General features: G+C 38.4%; 1 protein-coding gene across 8 annotated transcripts in view; it reads right to left on the reverse strand.

The window, feature by feature from the left end:
* Positions 1-267: 267 nt before the first annotated feature.
* LOC106172662 (acetylcholinesterase) overlaps positions 268-23,287 on the reverse strand; it is a 70,324-nt gene continuing 47,304 nt past the window's right edge. For 7 of the 8 annotated variants that reach the window (XM_013553464.2, XM_013553463.2, XM_013553465.2 and 4 more), the window contains 2 exons: positions 18,575-18,762; positions 268-1,651 (listed from right to left, as the gene is read on the reverse strand). In XM_013553464.2, coding sequence (XP_013408918.2) covers positions 1,458-1,651; positions 18,575-18,762 — 382 coding nt within the window. In that variant the 3' untranslated portion in view covers positions 268-1,457. Of the gene's footprint in view, positions 1,652-14,804; positions 17,171-18,574; positions 18,763-23,287 lie in introns of those variants that run through there. The other variant, XM_013553462.2, reaches the window with a different exon arrangement.

A 23,287-nucleotide genomic window follows, 5' to 3' on the forward strand; every position in this document is an offset into this window, starting at 1 on the left:
GGTTAAAACATTCAAACCGAATGTCGTTAAGTCCCCATATATCCCCAAAGAGACAATAAAATAGAGTACTCTAAAGTAAGAGTACAGTTTAAGGTTGTTCAGCCGAGCGTGGATGAGCCCGCAGTCGTGCTACAAAATTTATTCTGGGGTATGATACTCCGAAATGCGATTTGACACACACCTTGAAAACGGGTAGTGTGGCCCGATATACCAGTTAATTCAGGATCCTTAGGTGCCGAGTCTGGTAGTTGGGTAGGCCTGGATCAGATCTTGTACAAAGTCCAAAGTGGTCGGAGCACACCGTCGTTGCCCGGGAGACATTGCATCAATTCAAATGATTGGCACGTGGGATTATTGCAATAGATCACCATGGTTACATACCCAGTTTATACAAATGATATCAATACCTAGCCATATGAGAACACTCGGATTACGTACAAAATGAAGATTATGCAAAATCGTTAAAATTTCTCTAACTGAATTCCAACTTTTTAGCTAGGTTTACATCATGCGTGCATGGATAATTCATTTTATCTTATACTTAAGAAGATGAACTGATGTATATATACAAATTACACAGACTCAACAGAGAAATATACATATATGTGTTTTTTTTTCAGCTTTGAATGACGTAATCATTCAGTGTAGCTCCCTTGTATGTCAGCACTTCTATGTAACTTAAATTAATTACCTTAAGTGTTTCACAAACATTGCCTACAAATATTTTAATATTTAAAATAATAATAATAATAATAATAATAATAATAATAATAATAATGAAAAACTTGTAATATCTACAAACTTTTAATAAGTAACACTTTTACTGTGACATGGCGCATGTTGATTTGCTAGACAAGTTCTTATATGGGGAACCTAAGACCGTGATATACTAATAGAGTAAAAACTACTTCTTTACCTAAAAGTATACTTTGAGATCTTTGTCGCTCAGAATCAACGCGGAATATCTAAATCCTTAAGTAAATCACTGAATTGTAATTTTATAATCATATTACGAAATGAATCACGTCTTACGACACTTCCGAATTGCCATGACGTGTTTGGAGACGTCATGCGTTGTATATGATGAGCCGAACAGTTTACCTAGACGCTGAAACTAGATCTGGCGAGGATTTCAGATCGTGAATTCTCACCTTATCCTGATCTTCATCATAGCCGAAAACAACTTTCAAACAGTGAAGAAAACACAAGGATATTTTGCATTTCCGGAAATTTAACAAAACAGTGGAAAGCGACAAACTAACCCTTATATCAACATGAATCTTTTTCTTTTTAGTGTTATTCCTTTACGTTTATTTCACGCATATTAAAGCAGTTCGCATCATTGTTGGTTGCATTGTAATGGCAGCAGGTCTCCTTATATCTCTGTATCCAGCGAGGTTGAAAGGATTCTTTAAGTTCAAGGTCAGTTTTCACAATACCGCAAAAGTCCACTGTATTCACGGAAAGGCTGCTAGTAGGAGAAATAACAAAGAGACGACAGCACCCCCTGCAGAGATAGCCCTTTCCGAGCGGCTCGTCAAGCCTGCGCTGTTGATGGTACTAGACTGAGGGTCCTTGGGGCTGGTCGTGGTGGAGGTGGACCTGGTCTTAGTACCGGATTCGGGACATGGTTTGTCCGGAATCGTTTCTTCTGAAATGAAAAAAGAATGGCATAAGTGTAGGCGGGGATGTAGTCAGCAATGATGAAGGGGGTTCTTGTATTGAAATTAGAGACCTTTTTTTAACCCTGTAATTGACACAACTCCTATTCAAAGGGGTCCTTTTCTAGACAGTGGGTTACCTCAGTTTTCAGCCTCAAGTGTATCAGTACCTATAGCGTGTTAAGACAGTGTACCAGTACCTATAGCGTGTAAAGACAGTGTACCAGTACCAATAGCGTGTTAAGACAGTGTACCAGTACCAATAGCGTGTTAAGACAGTGTACCAGTACCAATAGCGTGTTAAGACAGTGTACCAGTACCTATAGCGTGTTAAGACAGTGTACCAGTACCAATAGCGTGTTAAGACAGTGTATCAGTACCTATAGCGTGTTAAGACAGTGTACCAGTACCAATAGCGTCTTAAGACAGTGTACCAGTACCTATAGCGTGTTAAGACAGTGTACCAGTACCTATAGCGTGTTAAGACAGTGTACCAGTACCTATATGTTAAGACAGTGTATCAGTACCAATAGCGTGTTAAGACAGTGTACCAGTACCTATATGTTAAGACAGTGTACCAGTACCTATAGCGTGTTAAGACAGTGTACCAGTACCTATAGCGTGTTAAGACAGTGTATCAGTACCTATAGCGTGTTAAGACAGTGTACCAGTACCTATATGTTAAGACAGTGTACCAGTACCTATAGCGTGTTAAGACAGTGTATCAGTACCTATATGTTAAGACAGTGTATCAGTACCTATATGTTAAGACAGTGTATCAGTACCTATATGTTAAGACAGTGTATCAGTACCTATAGCGTGTTAAGACAGTGTATCAGTACCTATAGCGTGTTAAGACAGTGTATCAGTACCTATAGCGTGTTAAGACAGTGTATCAGTGCCTATAGCGTGTTAAGACAGTGTACCAGTACCTATAGCGTGTTAAGACAGTGTACCAGTACCTATATGTTAAGACAGTGTATCAGTACCTATAGCGTGTTAAGACAGTGTATCAGTACCTATAGCGTGTTAAGACAGTGTACCAGTACCTATATGTTAAGACAGTGCACCAGTACCTATAGCGTGTTAAGACAGTGTATCAGTACCTATAGCGTGTTAAGACAGTGTATCAGTACCTATATGTTAAGACAGTGTATCAGTACCTATAGCGTGTTAAGACAGTGTATCAGTACCTATATGTTAAGACAGTGTATCAGTACCTATAGCGTGTTAAGACAGTGCATCAGTACCTATAGCGTGTTAAGACAGTGTACCAGTACCTATATGTTAAGACAGTGTACCAGTACCTATAGCGTGTTAAGACAGTGTATCAGTACCTATAGCGTGTTAAGACAGTGTATCAGTACCTATAGCGTGTTAAGACAGTGTATCAGTACCTATATGTTAAGACAGTGTACCAGTACCTATAGCGTGTTAAGACAGTGTATCAGTACCTATAGCGTGTTAAGACAGTGTATCAGTACCTATAGCGTGTTAAGACAGTGTACCAGTACCTATAGCGTGTTAAGACAGTGTACCATTACCTATAGCGTGTTAAGACAGTGTACCAGTACCTATAGCGTGTTAAGACAGTGTACCAGTACCTATAGCGTGTTAAGACAGTGTATCAGTACCAATAGCGTGTTAAGACAGTGTACCAGTACCTATATGTTAAGACAGTGTACCAGTACCAATAGCGTGTTAAGACAGTGTACCAGTACCTATAGCGTGTTAAGACAGTGTATCAGTACCTATAGCGTGTTAAGACAGTGTACCAGTACCTATAGCGTGTTAAGACAGTGTACCAGTACCTATATGTTAAGACAGTGTACCAGTACCAATAGCGTGTTAAGACAGTGTACCAGTACCAATAGCGTGTTAAGACAGTGTACCAGTACCAATAGCGTGATAAGACAGTGTACCAGTACCTATAGCATGTTAAGACAGTGTACCAGTACCAATAGCGTGTTAAGACAGTGTATCAGTACCTATAGCGTGTTAAGACAGTGTACCAGTACCAATAGCGTGTTAAGACAGTGTACCAGTACCTATAGCGTGTTAAGACAGTGTATCAGTACCTATAGCGTGTTAAGACAGTGTACCAGTACCTATATGTTAAGACAGTGTATCAGTACCAATAGCGTGTTAAGACAGTGTACCAGTACCTATATGTTAAGACAGTGTACCAGTACCAATAGCGTGTTAAGACAGTGTACCAGTACCTATAGCGTGTTAAGACAGTGTATCAGTACCTATAGCGTGTTAAGACAGTGTACCAGTACCTATATGTTAAGACAGTGTATCAGTACCAATAGCGTGTTAAGACAGTGTACCAGTACCTATATGTTAAGACAGTGTACCAGTACCAATAGCGTGTTAAGACAGTGTACCAGTACCTATAGCGTGTTAAGACAGTGTATCAGTACCTATAGCGTGTTAAGACAGTGTACCAGTACCTATAGCGTGTTAAGACAGTGTACCAGTACCTATAGCGTGTTAAGACAGTGTACCAGTACCTATAGCGTGTTAAGACAGTGTATCAGTACCTATAGCGTGTTAAGACAGTGTACCAGTACCTATAGCGTGTTAAGACAGTGTATCAGTACCTATAGCGTGTTAAGACAGTGTACCAGTACCTATAGCGTGTTAAGACAGTGTACCAGTACCTATAGCGTGTTAAGACAGTGTACCAGTACCTATAGCGTGTTAAGACAGTGTATCAGTACCTATAGCGTGTTAAGACAGTGTACCATTACCTATAGCGTGTTAAGACAGTGTACCAGTACCTATAGCGTGTTAAGACAGTGTACCAGTACCTATAGCGTGTTAAGACAGTGTACCAGTACCTATAGCGTGTTAAGACAGTGTACCAGTACCTATAGCGTGTTAAGACAGTGTACCAGTACCTATAGCGTGTTAAGACAGTGTATCAGTACCTATAGTGTGTGAAGACAGTGTACCAGTACCTATAGCGTGTTAAGACAGTGTACCAGTACCAATAGCGTGTTAAGACAGTGTACCAGTACCTATAGCGTGTTAAGACAGTGTACCAGTACCTCTAGCGTGTTAAGACAGTGTATCAGTACCTATAGCGTGTTAAGACAGTGTACCAGTACCTATAGCGTGTTAAGACAGTGTACCAGTACCAATAGCGTGTTAAGACAGTGTACCAGTACCTATAGCGTGTTAAGACAGTGTATCAGTACCTATAGCGTGTTAAGACAGTGTACCAGTACCAATAGCGTGTTAAGACAGTGTATCAGTACCTATAGCGTGTTAAGACAGTGTATCAGTACCTATAGCGTGTTAAGACAGTGTACCAGTACCTATAGCGTGTTAAGACAGTGTATCAGTACCTATAGCGTGTTAAGACAGTGTATCAGTACCTATAGCGTGTTAAGACAGTGTATCAGTACCTATAGCGTGTTAAGACAGTGTACCAGTACCTATAGCGTGTTAAGACAGTGTACCAGTACCTGTAGCGTGTTAAGACAGTGTACCAGTACCTATATGTTAAGACAGTGTATCAGTACCTATAGCGTGTTAAGACAGTGTATCAGTACCTATATGTTAAGACAGTGTATCAGTACATATAGCGTGTTAAGACAGTGTACCAGTACCTATATGTTAAGACAGTGTATCAGTACCTATAGCGTGTTAAGACAGTGTACCAGTACCTATAGCGTGTTAAGACAGTGTACCAGTACCTATATGTTAAGACAGTGTATCAGTACCTATAGCGTGTTAAGACAGTGTACCAGTACCTATATGTTAAGACAGTGTATCAGTACCTATAGCGTGTTAAGACAGTGTATCAGTACCTATAGCGTGTTAAGACAGTGTATCAGTACCTATAGCGTGTTAAGACAGTGTACCAGTACCTATAGCGTGTTAAGACAGTGTACCAGTACCTATAGCGTGTTAAGACAGTGTATCAGTACCTATAGCGTGTTAAGACAGTGTACCAGTACCTATATGTTAAGACAGTGTATCAGTACCTATAGCGTGTTAAGACAGTGTACCAGTACCTATATGTTAAGACAGTGTACCAGTACCTATAGCGTGTTAAGACAGTGTATCAGTACCTATATGTTAAGACAGTGTATCAGTACCTATATGTTAAGACAGTGTATCAGTACCTATATGTTAAGACAGTGTATCAGTACCTATAGCGTGTTAAGACAGTGTATCAGTACCTATAGCGTGTTAAGACAGTGTATCAGTACCTATAGCGTGTTAAGACAGTGTATCAGTGCCTATAGCGTGTTAAGACAGTGTACCAGTACCTATAGCGTGTTAAGACAGTGTACCAGTACCTATATGTTAAGACAGTGTATCAGTACCTATAGCGTGTTAAGACAGTGTATCAGTACCTATAGCGTGTTAAGACAGTGTACCAGTACCTATATGTTAAGACAGTGCACCAGTACCTATAGTATGTAAAGACAGTGTATCAGTACCTATAGCGTGTTAAGACAGTGTATCAGTACCTATATGTTAAGACAGTGTATCAGTACCTATAGCGTGTTAAGACAGTGTATCAGTACCTATATGTTAAGACAGTGTATCAGTACCTATAGCGTGTTAAGACTGTGCATCAGTACCTATAGCGTGTTAAGACAGTGTACCAGTACCTATATGTTAAGACAGTGTACCAGTACCTATAGCGTGTTAAGACAGTGTATCAGTACCTATAGCGTGTTAAGACAGTGTATCAGTACCTATAGCGTGTTAAGACAGTGTATCAGTACCTATATGTTAAGACAGTGTACCAGTACCTATAGCGTGTTAAGACAGTGTATCAGTACCTATAGCGTGTTAAGACAGTGTATCAGTACCTATAGCGTGTTAAGACAGTGTACCAGTACCTATAGCGTGTTAAGACAGTGTACCAGTACCTATAGCGTGTTAAGACAGTGTACCAGTACCTATATGTTAAGACAGTGTATCAGTACCTATAGCGTGTTAAGACAGTGTACCAGTACCTATAGCGTGTTAAGACAGTGTATCAGTACCTATAGCGTGTTAAGACAGTGTATCAGTACCTATAGCGTGTTAAGACAGTGTATCAGTACCAATAGCGTGTTAAGACAGTGTATCAGTACCTATAGCGTGTTAAGACAGTGTACCAGTACCAATAGCGTGTTAAGACAGTGTATCAGTACCTATAGCGTGTTAAGACAGTGTATCAGTACCTATAGCGTGTTAAGACAGTGTATCAGTACCTATAGCGTATTAAGACAGTGTATCAGTACCTATAGCGTGTTAAGACAGTGTATCAGTACCTATAGCGTGTTAAGACAGTGTATCAGTACCAATAGCGTGTTAAGACAGTGTATCAGTACCAATAGCGTGTTAAGACAGTGTACCAGTACCTATAGCGTGTTAAGACAGTGTATCAGTACCTATAGCGTGTTAAGACAGTGTATCAGTACCTATAGCGTGTTAAGACAGTGTATCAGTACCAATAGCGTGTTAAGACAGTGTATCAGTACCAATAGCGTGTTAAGACAGTGTATCAGTACCTATAGCGTGTTAAGACAGTGTATCAGTACCTATAGCGTGTTAAGACAGTGTATCAGTACCTATAGCGTGTTAAGACAGTGTATCAGTACCTACAGGTATAGCGTGTTAAGACAGTGTATCAGTACCTATAGCGTGTTAAGACAGTGTACCAGTACCTATAGCGTGTTAAGACAGTGTACCAGTACCTATAGCGTGTTAAGACAGTGTACCAGTACCTATAGCGTGTTAAGACAGTGTATCAGTACCTATAGCGTGTTAAGACAGTGTACCAGTACCTATAGCGTGTTAAGACAGTGTATCAGTACCTATAGCGTGTTAAGACAGTGTACCAGTACCTATAGCGTGTTAAGACAGTGTACCAGTACCTATAGCGTGTTAAGACAGTGAACCAGTACCTATAGCGTGTTAAGACAGTGTATCAGTACCTATAGCGTGTTAAGACAGTGTACCAGTACCTATAGCGTGTTAAGACAGTGTATCAGTACCTATAGCGTGTTAAGACAGTGTACCAGTACCTATAGCGTGTTAAGACAGTGTACCAGTACCAATAGCGTGTTAAGACAGTGTACCAGTACCTATAGCGTGTTAAGACAGTGTATCAGTACCTATAGCGTGTTAAGACAGTGTATCAGTACCTATAGCGTGTTAAGACAGTGTATCAGTACCTATAGCGTGTTAAGACAGTGTATCAGTACCTATAGCGTGTTAAGACAGTGTACCAGTACCTATAGCGTGTTAAGACAGTGTATCAGTACCTATAGCGTGTTAAGACAGTGTACCAGTACCTATAGCGTGTTAAGACAGTGTACCAGTACCTATAGCGTGTTAAAACAGTGTACCAGTACCTATAGCGTGTTAAGACAGTGTACCAGTACCTATAGCGTGTTAAGACAGTGTATCAGTACCTATAGCGTGTTAAGACAGTGTATCAGTACCTATAGCGTGTTAAGACAGTGTACCAGTACCTATAGCGTGTTAAGACAGTGTACCAGTACCTATAGCGTGTTAAGACAGTGTATCAGTACCTATAGCGTGTTAAGACAGTGTATCAGTACCTATAGCGTGTTAAGACAGTGTATCAGTACCTATAGCGTGTTAAGACAGTGTACCAGTACCTATAGCGTGTTAAGACAGTGTATCAGTACCTATAGCGTGTTAAGACAGTGTACCAGTACCTATAGCGTGTTAAGACAGTGTACCAGTACCTATAGCGTGTTAAGACAGAGAACAGAGGCAATCCAGGAAATCGCCCCAGTTCCCGGCCTTCTTGGTTAAAGCAATAATAACTCTTCGTTTCGGCCAAAAAAAGAATTTTCCTGGAGTAAACAACAATTTTCCCATACTTACCAATGGTTAATGAATCCATTTTTACACTCAAAGTTAGTCCCTGGTTTTTTTCTAAAAAGTTTGTTTTTTTGTTAAAATCTCTTAAGAGATTTTAACAGAGTATAGACATCAATGGATGTCACGTGGTCTAAAGACAAGTTCAAATATCAGAATAAAAGCTATAACTGCTGTTTTTGTGGTAAATTGGAATATATTATATTTCTATGAGTTATTCACAAGGTTTTTATTGTGAAATATAGGTCTCATACGAAGAGTTATTATCCCTTTAAGGCTCCAAGAAAGGCTTCACAACTAACTGCAAACTAATTTTACTGAATTTAAATCCTCCGTTTAACAACTGAATGTGATAAATCTGGGTTTTCTGTGAGTGCCTATGCTTGTTATATTGTTTGTTATTTGTAAGGTAAACACGTGTGTAGAATTGTGGCTTCGCTAGCACACCCAGAACGGAAATTCGAAGTTACTTTGAACTGACATCTTCGCTGATGGATTCTTTTTTGTACTTTATATTGTTGACAGCTTCAATATGCCAAGCAAATATATTGTTTCCTATGTATGTGTCAGCGGTGTTTGTAAATATTGGATGTGTTTGAAAATGACAATGAAGGGAATACTTGTTTTAAAATAAAATAAAATATTTCTACTGGAATATAAGTCGTAAAGGCGACAACATCAATAGTAAGGAGACTGTCCAAGGAATTGAACATTTAGAAAGATGCCAACACAAGTGCACACATGTTTTTGTTTATGCTATAACATCATAATAAGAAATGTTTCACATCACTGCTAAAATTAAGGACAATGTTTCTTTCTTTTTTCTCTTTTCCTTTGCTTTGGCTAATGTCGTTTCTGTCAAAGTAAAATGAAAAATGAATGAAATATTGTGTCAGCTCTGTGCGGTGTAATTTTACGGTTAACAGAGAACTGAGACGAGCGGCGGGTCTTGTTCTGCCCACCTACATTTTTGTAAAACACTGCTTGGCGGTGAAATGGAGGAACTTGAGACATAGTTCAATCGCGTCTGTTTCTTCACAACATACCGCAAATGATTTAAATTATTACTAGGTAATGAGTGTGGAATAGCGTAATTGGGCGGAGGGTATTAGCACTGGTTTCAATTGTTTCACAAAGGTCTATAGTACATTAGCGTAAAACTGTGGGTTAAAGGTCAAGCAGACATGGAAACAAATGGCTCAGGACGGAAAATTATATGTTTACGTAGGAGTAATATGTGGGTAACTTGGAGGACTGCAGATCGTGAATGTTCCGATTTTTTTCCTTTTAAATATCTTCGTGCTTTTTGCAGTAATAAAGACTGATTTACGTTAAAATCTAAGCGTGGATTCATTTTTCGACGTGGCCAAAGATGGATGACCCCCCCCCCCCCTCTCCTATAAACGAAATGGCTGATTTAGTTTATAGTTCCCGATCAAAATTTTCTCAAAGCTTTCGTTGGTAGTAAGGCGGGGCCAAACAATTCAACTTCTTTCTATTATTCATTTCACAATAAACTCATCAATGTACGTGAAAAAAACAAGTGGAGCTACTCAAGGCATAGGGGTGTACCTATGCCGCGAAATCCTCCATGAAAACGACATTGTGATATATTTTAGATACTTTTCTTTCCACAATGGCATGAAAGAAGTTAACAATCTCCCTAAGTGGAGAGAAGTTTACAATCGCCTCATACATGTAAGTGTTTGTGTTGTCGTTAATGGATGAAGCCCTGACACCGAGTACTAGCACTCTACAACGCAGTCAGGACACATCTCGGGACGTACGGGATCAGTCGGTATTAAGACATCAGACCACTGTGCGGTTGACAGCGGGCTCAGAAATAGATCTACCTTAGAAGTGAGAACTTTCCTTTTTGTAAATAAACCGAGAATACAATACTTTTAATACTTGTAAAAACATCGGCGGGCGATTTGTAGTAATGCTGTTTTATACGTTATAAATATATTTTATGTGTAAGAAATTATCAGTGAAGACCCCTTCTCTCTCTCTCTCTCTCTCTCTCTCTCTCTCTCTCTCTCTCTCACACACACACACACACACACACGCGCGCGCGCGCGCGCGCGCACGCACACACTGACGTACAGCCTTCGTAAGATAAATATAAAATCAACATTCTTAGTCATATTTTTGTAACATGGCGCCTTGAAGTTCATCTGCCCCTCTCTGTCGTTCTGTCTTATTTCGTAATGATACGGCAGAAGGCAATCTTAAAAGCTACAGGTGGTTTTTCTTTTTCTTCTATACCTACCAAGTGCTTAACGTCTCAATCGGGCGGCTGGAAACTTTCGGATTGAAAAGAAGAGTGATAATCTTCGAAACATTACGAGTAAGGCAATTTAAAATCGTCACAGGTGGTTTCGCCTTGCGCATTGTTATATCTAATAGATATAACCCACTATTTTGAACCTACTCAGGCCGTTTTATGAGAACAAGATTCATTTTTGTCACCCAAATATATCAAGGTCAATGCCCATTTTTCTCAAAATTTTTTTGTCTTTGCTGCCTTCATCTGTGTGTTAGTGATGTATTTATGTGGTTAAATGAATTTGAGAAACCCTTTATGAATACTGGTATTAAATAAAGTACGTTAATTTACCATAAAGTATGTGAACATACGGGTATATTTATATTCCGTGCAGATCGTCATCACGTGATATCACTTTACCAGAAGGAGGTCTCGCGATTAGACTGAACACCCAAACCCAATATAGAGGTGCATTTCACAAGTTCAAGTCTCAAAAAATGAAATTGAATGAATTCGATGTATTATCCAATTTTTTAAAACTTACATGTGTATAGAACAAAAATCCACAAATGTCCCAATTTTACGCCCACGCGTTTCTGTTTTGTAAGCAAATAAATTGATAACCGTTTGAAGTAAAAAAAGCATAAGAAAGATCATACGTTACCACTGAATCGCCTGATACAAACACGATCATTAGTTGAGCGCTGTGGAAATTTGTGCAAGCTAAAGACTATCAGAACCCTATGAGTCATTAATAATGGAAAAGTGATAGGAAAATACATTTAAATTGACCAGATCTAGGAAAATTCCTATCAAACTAAAGATCATTTTTCTTTACAATGTCCACGTTGATGACTCTTTCAATAGCAGTAATTGTCAATTGTATAGAGAATTGAAAACTTTGTTACCTAAAAGTTACCTACCACTGGTCATATTCGTCGTGAATTTAAAACTCATTGACAGTTTCAAATTTTGGGTGTATTAGTTACAATACCAACTACGCCTCGCATCCTACGCATACCGTAATGTAACGTATGTTCCACAGCCATAGAAAAGATACGGGACACGAGTTTAATAAATATTGATAAGATGTTTCTTCGCTTATTTTACGTAGAATTTATTGAGGTGTTTAAAAGTAACTCAGACATCAAAAGTGATAACCTATTACACAAGCACCATCCGCGTATTAAACGTCTTAATCATTTGCATGTAAAGAAATACAGATCCCAGAAACATCTAACCTACCACCTCTTTAAATGAAGCCTTTTTCAACACACCTAAAGGTTTTCTAATACAGCAGAGAATTCGTTCAAAATGAGCTTTACTATCCTCTCTGAAAGGTCTAAATTGTCTTTTAGGAATTAAAAAATGTATATATATAATGTTTGTTCCATCTATAAAAAGTAAGTGGCTCACAAAATTACGTTTTACGTCTTTCCATTGAGTGAGTATAAGAAACAGATATCACTTTAGAGTTCAAGGGTCTCTATGGTCCTTATCAGTCGCTAAGACAAATTATAGGCTGCATGATTTCTTGTAAAAGTTTCCTTGAGATTTCGTAGATGTTCATACTGTGTTTTTACTCTGCCAACATGCTCGATGAATTTTTTATTTTGGTTACTGGCGCTCTTGGGCTCTACTATAGTCGTCTCGTTCAAAAAATCGTATACAGCTTGCCTTTTATTCCTGCTACTCCCATCCGTCGACCTTTCGACCAGTTCATCCCCTTTTCGCGAGTTCTCGACCAACGATTCCGGCAAATGCCAGTAGCAGCGGAAAGAAATCTGAGAAAACGGTACGTCATCGCAATCTTCTCAGCCACTATATTATGCAAAATTTTCATCTTACTTCTTGGTGTAACTCGTTAAACTTGACCCACTGTAGCTAAAAAAAAATTCTCTATAAGTCATCATATTTTTAGGATGATTAGTCTTATTGAATATTATATGTATATATAATATTTTTTTATCCCTAAGGATAAAGGCAACAATTTGCTACATTGTTATTATTCCTAAAATAATTAGGGTAGTGGAGTAATAAAATAAAAGCGGCCTTGTTTGACCAAATCTTGAACAATCGATATTCTTTGTTGCCTTCTTTTTGTTATAAATAAGACTATGAAAGTTTGCGGTACACTGGGATGGAGGAGACATAAAAGTAATTGCTTCTGCACAGTGTTAGCTTGGGTGCATAGCCTGCTGTATGATGCGTTCTGTCTTAATTTTGGGGCATGTGGGAAATTCAGGTGGTTCCATATTTCGTCTTCTACAATGGATAAATCGTCGCCGGATAGCATTCTCCCTCTTGCTTATGGCATTAACCTATGATTGTAGTTCTTCAATTGTTCATTGTGACTGCCTTCAGTTTCTTCTCAATCGTTTCCACGTTGTGACCACCTCGCACACACAAGTGGTGATTGCTGTGGACTTGCCTCTGCAACTTCTATAGCAGCTAGAGGCTCTTCTTTCCTTTGGTGAAGTCTACGTTTTCGCGATTTAGTCTTCGCATGCCTCTTTTGTCTTTTACGACATTTATAAGGAGGCGGAAGGTAGGCCTACATAGTATTTTGAACCCGTTTCTTTCGCTTCCAAATAAGCGTCACCCTCATTTCTTTTTTACGAGATCGATATTTTTTTTTAAATCTCAGCTCTTGGTTTCGCATTTTTCTGAAATAATGATGTTCCGTTCGGTATCAATGTATTTGGCACTGCGCTCACTGCGCTCGTTGGCGATTATTTTTTCCTTGCATAGTTTTGTTTTACATTTATTTCCGTCTTTGACATTCATTTCTGTATTTGAATTTAATTTTTTATTACGACAAAATCATTCACTTCGCCTACATTGTTACTGAGGATTTTATGGATTTATTTACACTTGTAACTAACCTCATCTAATCTTTAGCTCGAGCAGACGTCAGAAAGAACCACCTGACATCTCAAACAGAAGCTAATTTTTCTTTCGGAGCCAGTTTCGGGCACAAGTAGATTTTCACTGGTAACGTATGTTCCGGTAACGTATGTTCCAGGCCACCTAATTTTTATTTTCATAACGTGTTCTTATATATTTTGAAGTGATTTGATCATGTTAAATTAAATATGACGTAAGGACGTTTTTTATCAATATTTAAACCGTAACTAATGGGGCCTGCGTCATAGCTAATACTAGGTAACGTATGTTCCCTAGGAAAATTGACAAAATGTTTCATTTTGTACAAGTGCTTGGTGCAAGAGAAAACAATGTTTTCTTTTGCTGACAGAGAAATATATCGTGATTCCATGATAGTTTGACATTTCAGATATAATATTTGGAGCACAAGGGGAAAAATAATTTATTAAATGCTTATTTTACTGTCGGTAGGGTGTATTTTCCCCGTTTTTTTAATATTCAGTGACAGGCAAACTTAAGTCGCTAAAAAACAATTAAATGCTCTATACTGAAGCTTTTTGTAATTTTTTACAACGTTATACTTGTAGGAGATAAATAAAAGAACAAAACCCGTGATGATTGAATTTTCAAAGTGATTAAAACGCTTCAACAGCTAGACGTTATGCATTTGTGACAGTAACGTATGTTCCTTTTTGGGGTTAGATGATGAATTATTTTTTATCATTCGTGGTTCCAGGAAAGTGAAACTTTTATACAAACTTCTTTATGTGGGACCCTAAAATAATCAAACATAGTTTGTAATCTGTGCACTACATATTTTTAGGAACATGTCTGTGACATCGTTTGCACCTCTATATTGGGTTTGGGTGTGAAACGTAATATACATGTAGTAGCCTCAGTGTCAACCGCAAGGTTTGGTACGAGAATCAATGACAGTCCCTACCTTATCTCTGCTTTAAAAACATTCAGATGATCACATTGTATTTTTCATTTTGATATAAAATTAAGTTTGTGCCCGTATGTGTAGATTCGTCTTATGGAATCTACAGATTATCGTAGTCATCTTTTCTCTTTCAAAAGAGGTTAAGATGACCAAGAAAGCGGTGAAACAGATACACGACAGCTGTTATATTAAACAAACATTTATTGCATACCATTTTACTTCTACCAAAATAAGTCAAGCGATAACGTAGTTAAATGTGACTATCAACAAACTATAAAACTCTTTTCAAACTTGAATTATTTCTCTTATACAGAATTATTCTTTTTCCTCAAATATTTTTTAATCCCTGAATATTAAATTCTCAAAGCACAAATAAATATCTTTAATAAACGTAGAAAAAAGATCGGCATGAAAACACCTAATATACATGGACAAGCAAATTGTTTGAACTCTTACATGTATTTGACTTGCGTTTTACAAAGCCCTGTGTAAATAAAGCGTGCGAAGTTTAGCAAACTTTATTCCGAAGATTCTTAAAACCATGAATACCAGTAAATGAAATGTGAGCTAAAATAATGCGTATTTTATCAGCTCTCCAAATTTGCCATACATATTAAATATAACAATAATTTTTAAACGCAGCACTTCTAGTCTGCTGGTCAGCTATACTATATAACAGTCTCAATTATACGTTTTCATGAGTGGTTTGTATTTGTGCATGGACAATAACATATTGAAAACCACCAACTTAAATAACAGTTTAATGTCCTAAAACTGAATTTGTAAAAACACGCACTCAACTGCGTAACGTTTTTTTTTAACTTTCCCGTAATCCATCGTAAAAATGTCCCGACTTCTCACTCTTTAGATCAGTTTTTAACATCTTGCAATAACTACTATGCAGCACTAACTAGTAATAAATATAAGCTATAAAACTCATGTATATATATTGCTGCCGAAACATTTTATTTTCATGTAGACCAAATGCTTATTAAATGTCACCGTTTTCGACATAATTTGACTTTTTCTGTACCTGACGGAAGGCTGCACAGACCATTACACTGCATTTTACACAGGTAATTACTCCATCTATAGGCCGGTTTTGTAACGTTTCTCAATTGTTGTACAGGCAATGTATTCCACGAGAACCTGAATTCGTTGATGCCGTCAATATTTCAGCCAAACAGGAAATACGTAGGAAACCGCCACCTATCTGCTATCTTCGCGGCCAGCTCGCGCTGGAGTGATCACGTGACTGGGGGTGTGATCGCTCGTCTTATGCCTATTTTCTCATCTTTCTTGCCAGTCTTTGAGGGTTGTAGGGAATCACGCCACATGTGCCTGACCAGGAAAGCGATCGATTTTTATTCCTTCCACTCCAATTTTCACATCGACCTTCAAAAAATGAATGAACTTCTCCAACAATCCCGCACTATAGTATATTAGTACGAGTTGAGTGAAATGACTTGAATATATCATATAGATACAACATTTAGAAACGACTTTGTTTCAAATCGAGGTAGGCTCTTTTGGATGAGGAACTCAGCCCGCTATGTTGTGTCTTGTGGGTCAGGGTGAAACTGAACCAACAGGCTCTGAACGCCAACCGAACGTCAATTGTTGACGAACGGTGCATAGCCGAATGAACAAAACTTGGACCTGCATCTACGCAAAATGCAACAACTGGAAGACGCTCTGTGACCATGTCACAATTTGCACCTATTGGAGTCTATTTAAGCTCGAAAAAAATGAAGTTTAAAAAACTTGATTCCAAATTTATCTGCTGCCTTACTTTTCTTAGATGCGACTTCCACTGGGGTTTTGGCGGTCTAACAGTAAGAGTATGCGTTAAATCGTTATAAAATTTCAAATATTCTTTGCTAATTTTAAATAAATATATTTGATATAAAAGGACCTAAATTATATAATCTGCCTTCCATAATGGATACTTTGACCTCAGTTTTCCACAACTACGGTATTTCACTAACTTAAAGGAGCAATGCCACATGGCAAGACGCACACGTTACTGTGAGGGGTAAAAATAATGAGAGACTTGAGCCAGTGAACAGCCACGCAGTGATTGAAGACGATATCACTATTATCATCCGGGAACTTTGCTCAGCACAGTTCCAGTACATACCGATCTGGATTAATGTGTGAACGACATATTAAAGTGAACTTAAACTTGACTCAAGCGTCTCATTACACGGAACCCAAAACACTAACTACATTGTAATATGTGATTCACGATGATAACAAAACCATATCTTGATAACACAGGAGATCATCTTCATCACTATCGCACTGGCGCCATCTATCGTGTATTCATCAATGTCTCACAGCGGGCGTCAATGTCATCAAAGTTTATAATAAATGTAACCGCTAACAAGTGGTGCCCTCTTCAGGTCTCGCCTCCTTCCCCTCCACATTTCATGTTCTGTGCTGTCATATACTGGTCATACTGATGTTTCCAGTCCACGATATACCGAGTGCTCCACTCATGAAACTGCTCCTTCCATTGTCTTTCTGCTTCGTGAATGTCCTCTACAATAGCAAAATAGTGGACGTATTAAAATTGGGTCACTCTTCAATAACTTTAAAACAAATTTTGAAGATAAAGAATTCAGAACCGAAGGACGTTAGATTTTCGGAATTGCAAAAAAAAATCCTAATGTCTTGCCATGATCATCAAAAGAAGCACCAAGCATTTTTTGTTTGTCTACGGCCCTGGCAGGCACGTAAATGATATAATTCTTTTTGGGGATTACATTTTGCGACCTACTTTCAGTTTCGTTTTAACAATAAGTTATTATTTTAAAGTTCACATTATTGAGTTCTAAAACGCTCTTTTGCACTCACGTTATCTAAATATTTTTAAAACTATCCTAAAGATTCGTTACTTTGGCAAATTTCACTCAGTTTTCTTGTTTATCTCAGATTGTTGAGTGATCAAAAACAAAAACAAAACATTCTCTTTGTTTAAACACATGTTGCCAATAGCTTCTTCATTTTGTTTACTTAAGATCCTACATTAATGCTATAAGTGCAACTAATTAAAAGTTAGTAATTAAAGCAATTTTACTTCAGGCTTTACTCGTGCAAATGGGAATTTTAGGTGGATGAATAAAAATGGTTCTAGAAAAGTAATTGACATTAGCTTCTAAGGCCCTATTCACATCTAGCGGTACCTTTAACTGGTCTTTGACGGTTCTAACATGTTACTACAGGGACCTTTACTGCCAGTCTTTGAAAGTGGACCGGTATATTTAAATGTACCGCTGGATGCCAAAAGGGCGTTAATTTACCTGTTGTTAGTAACTGTTCCTCAACTTGAGCGATGTTAGTCGTTAAGCCTCGAGTGCATGTCAGAAAAACAGGAAGAGCTAGCCACGTTTTGTGGCATATCCTCATGCAGCGGTGCTCGTGCAATACTATTGTCCATCTACGCAGAAAGTTCGAAGCCATAATATGCTAGCAAGAAACTTGGGAGGCGGGGTTACTGTTTACCACGTGAATATCCGTGAAGCAGTTGTCCACACTACTACATGTACATACCCGTTGTCACGTCTTTAACTTTAAGTTAAGTATTATAAGGTCGAAGGACGTAAGTTGCATAAGACAGTCAATTAAAAAAACAAAGCTACATTAGCGTATCCGGTGTCTGTGCGTCCACTCTTTCCGATTCAATCGGTCAACTCTACCCAAGCATATATTTGATAGCAGAGAGGAGAAAAAAGGGCATGTACAATACTATAGTTAAATGCAAATCGACATTTTATGAAAAAAAGCACAATTATCGCATTGAACTTGAGCAAGCAAGGTTAGTATGGTATATTATTGAAGCAATGCACTGCAAACCCTATAATCGCTCACAGAAAGCGATGGATAAGCGGTCATTTTCGTAAGATAATTAACTTCACGGAAATGACCGATTGTTGCCGAACTTACGTGTATCTACGATGAGTTTGGGTAGATAATGCTCCCAGAATGCACAGTGTTTGGCCCGAGGACCACGCCCCACTGCCCGCTGTTTGTCGTACAGATACTTAGTGTTGAGTTCCAGGTATTCCTTATTGCGAACCGTCCTCTTCGGCCAGTCGCTCTTGATCTCGCCGGATGGAAAATGGTTGGGGTTCCTGTGGAATAAACAACAACAACAATAATAATAATAATAATAATAATAATAATAATAATAATTATAATTATGATGTTGATAAGCATAAAATCGATGATGTTAATTATGATTGTACTTCTCCTCTTCTCCTCAGCTGCACTGCTAGTAAAAACCTACGAAAACGCCGCATAACTTTTTATTCTATTCAATGACTAACACACCAAACTGCTAGTAAAGCGCGGAGTATGTTTCATACTGTATAAATTTTGAAGCAAGTTATCGTTGCTCACCCTAGTAAAATCTAATTTGGAAAATAACACCAAGCTACTCATAGGACTCGCGGAATTCAGTTAGATACCGAAACGCACCTGTAAATTTAGCCATCTAAAATTAAAAAATCTCCTCTCATCGGTTTCTCACCACCCTGATTGTGAGAGAATACTGAACAGCCATCTCCATCTCAAAGGCATACCCCCTATATAGAGGTGAGTGGCCTCGGACACCAGGGTGCTTCTCACACGCTAACACATTAAATATCACTTAAGAAGCACGCGTCAGTGACCACCTTAATATCAAAAATATCTCTTATAATAGCGCCAGGCTTAAGATCCAGTAATAAAATACTCGAGCCGTCCCAGGTGTGGGGTTCAAAAGCAATTATTTCGTGCAATGATCTTAGATCTTCACCAGCGGTCCCTTCACCTGCCACGTTAATGATTTGATATTCTAAGGAACAGATTCTTTGGATCGGTTGCACGCTTTCCGGCACCTGTATGTTTCTTGAGGTGATATATTTACCAAAGCCCACCTCCCCATATTTTACATAGTAAGTTTGGCTATTCTAACAGTGGCACTGAGGATCAGATAGCCAAATAATAACCTAATCAGGTTCCGTTTTTTTCACGGCTGTCGAGTTGTGTTTTTATAAAAGTGCTTGCAGCCTCTTGTGAAACAATCATCTACGTAGACAGAATTTAAGATATCAACTCTCTCTCTCTCTCTCTCTCGACATAAAAGAACTGAATTTCACACTCCAAACATTTTCAGGCTGGATATTTCATGGGCAATTCACCAATAATTAGAAGAAATATAGATATCTTCACCACAACTGGACTACAGTCATCAGACTAGTGGATTTTTACTGTAAATTAATTCATCTTCCATAACGGCACCCTGTCTATTCATTACATTATACACTTAGGAAAACTAAAGCAATTTCTGATATATGTTATATCCAATGAAATGACAAAAGTTTAGACAACTAATTTTGTATTATATTTATAATCGCGTACTAGTCATAATACCAAGTTAAATTGTGTCACAAAAATAATCAACAAAAATGGACTTAACGTGTCAATTATTTAAAGCTGAAAACTTCAGTGCTGGGGGGGGGTATATCCAGTGTCATTAGCATCCATATTCTTGACAAGTATGACAACTCTGTGTTAAATGAAAACATAAAACGGCTGAACATGTTCATCAGGTCAGTTTTTTCAACGTGTATGTACAATTGATAACTTACAACTTAACGGAAACGTCAACACGAAACGTTAATACGAGCGTGTATCGAGATACAATCATCAACAATCACCCAGCAGACTTGGTTACAGAAATTAAGAGAAAACGCGCTAAAGGTTGAAAGGGGAAGAAGCAAGCCCGGCGGCCGTTCGTGTTTATTTTTCTTATAAAGCCAAAGCAGTGGCGACAGACTAGAAAACGATATATAAAACTTGAATAATCCGACACGTCTAGGTATTAAATTTTGTTGATTGTTGACACGGTATGTTACACCTGAATCACTTTGAATGGAGACTAATAAATCAATTAACTTGCAATCGGGATTTACAATCATCGACTCGGTAAACTTCGATCTAGTGCTTGTTAAATAAATCTCCGCAAGTCTTGCCTTTGTTTATTGTTTACTTATGAATTTTCGGCACGCGGTGGAGCCTCGTGTAATTTTAAGTAACTACACAAAAGTGTTGCATGTACGCTGAAAACGTAAATAAATTAACATTGTGCAGTATGGACATCGTAATTCTCTTATTTTGTTTACATTTATTACGAAATATGTGTCGATCTAATCAAAATATTTCACTTTATGAAGCAGTTGTGAGAATGTGTAGTTTGTGATTAACAGCCCACAAATATGTGAAACACTGTATATTTTTCATTAATTGTTTTAATCTAATTGCAATATTCTGACATTATTTTTGTTTATTTTGTCTATGAAAACAACTGACACCGTATGTAACATATGTATGTAGCATGCAACCTGCTGGCTTTGTAATACTACACAATTTGAGCATCACAAACTTTGTAACATACCCTACACATCTTCTCATATATACACATGAAAAGAGCCTGTGCTCAGAAATCGAACCGTGTCACTGTTCTAGTTACCCATATTGTTGACGTACATTGTATTGATACTGGGACTGTTTTGATAGCAATATTACTAAAATTTCCCTCTAGCTAGCGGCCAGTAACTGGACTCCGTGTAGATGTCACCATAAGTGACTGCCACGCGCTGGTGGTCACCTGATGAAAACATCAAAAACTGTCCACTTCTTTATTTCACAAGTGTCCAATTAAAGCACTTGATACTTTACATGAGCGGCTTGTTGTAGGTCGTGTTGTCTCATCTTACTTTCCATTCGCCCGATTTCTCACGTTTTTATTAATTTTCAGTTTTATATCAGCATCAGACCTGTAGCACTAATAAAACAATCTACTGTCACTCGTCATAGTGCACTATAGATTTAAATCACAGTCCACTAAATCCACTAAATAACCCTCACCAAGGCATGGGCCTGTTCCGCCTATAAAAAACACCAATATTGCTCGAGACTGATATATTTATATAAGATACATTTTTTCTGTCATGATAAGGAGGATGTGAAAAAAGCAACAGACTGCCATACAGTGAGTAACGGTCTTATAGCAATAGAGACAAAAATAAGCATAAACCATGTTGGACTCAGGCACTTTTTTCCCCGGCGAACACAAACAAGATACATTTTTAGTATATTGAGTCTATTTAAGCTGGTGTTGATATGGGCTGTGTTTGGCACGGTCAGGTAGGGTGAAAAAGGTGTATTTAGTCAGGTGTTAAAGGAAAACAACAATGTGCATATTTCATGAAGAGGATCGTATAACCTTCTAATGTCAATCAAGATACAGGGGTACAGAAAATACAGGGGTACAGAAAATACAGGGGTACAGAAAATATAACCTTCACATGTCAATCAAGATACAGTGTGGCTGGTATCTACTATCTCAGTGTGGCTGGTATCTTCTATCTCAGTGTGGCTGGTATCTTCTATCTCAGTGTGGCTGGTATCTACTATCTCAGTGTGGCTGGTATCTACTATCTCAGTGTGGCTTTTATCTACTATCTCAGTGTGGCTTTTATCTACTATCTCAGTGTGGCTGGTATCTACTATCTCAGTGTGGCTGGTATCTACTATCTCAGTGTGGCTTTTATCTACTATCTCAGTGTGGCTGGTGTCTACTATCTCAGTGTGACTTTTATCTACTATCTCAGTGTGGCTGGTATCTACTATCTCAGCGTGGCTTTTATCTACTATCTCAGTGTGGCTTTTATCTACTATCTCAGTGTGGCTTTTATCTACTATCTCAGTGTGGCTGGTGTCTACTATCTCAGTGTGGCTGGTGTCTACTATCTCAGTGTGGCTGGTGTCTACTATCTCAGTGTGGCTTTTATCTACTATCTCAGTGTGTCTGGTGTCTACTATCTCAGTGTGGCTGGTGTCTACTATCTCAGTGTGGCTGGTATCTACTATCTCAGTGTGGCTGGTATCTACTATCTCAGTGTGGCTGGTGCCTACTATCTCAGTGTGGCTGGTGTCTACTATCTCAGTGTGGCTGGTATCTACTCTCTCAGTGTGGCTGGTGTCTACTATCTCAGTGTGGCTTTTATCTACTATCTCAGTGTGGCTGGTATCTACTATCTCAGTGTGGCTGGTATCTACTATCTCAGTTTGGCTCGTATCTACTATCTCAGTGTGGCTCGTATCTACTATCTCAGTGTGGCTCGTATCTACTATCTCAGTGTGGCTCGTATCTATTATCTCAGTGCGTAAAGCTTCTGTTACTCCTGGTTGGCGATTGCTAGAAAAACTAATTTTCGAGCACATTCACCCCTTTCAAAGTTGGCGCATTAACAATATTTGACAGTCAACATCAAATTCTTACATCCTTGTTAGTTAAATTTTAATATTGCAAACCTTTCTTTTGTTACATGTAAATGTAGCCCTCTTAAGTCCAAGAAAATTGAACTGTTTTAAACCGGGACACACACGTATTAGGCCACTTAAATATGATAAACAAATGCCTTGTGAATTGGTCACAAATGTGAATCACTTTGGGTCTGAAACACGGCAAAATTTGTTGTCCTGAAAAAAAAAACAACTTTTTCTCTTTTGTGAAACATGCCCCCCCCCCCCCCCCCACCGCCCGCCCGCCCGGTAGTGGCTACATGGTTCCTGACAACCTGAGAGGCATTATACGCTGAAGTGTGGATT

Source organism: Lingula anatina, chromosome 10, assembly GCF_051362555.1.
Source record: "Lingula anatina isolate TDL-2025a chromosome 10, LinAna3.0, whole genome shotgun sequence".
In the NCBI taxonomy this organism is placed as follows: domain Eukaryota; kingdom Metazoa; phylum Brachiopoda; class Lingulata; order Lingulida; family Lingulidae; genus Lingula; species Lingula anatina.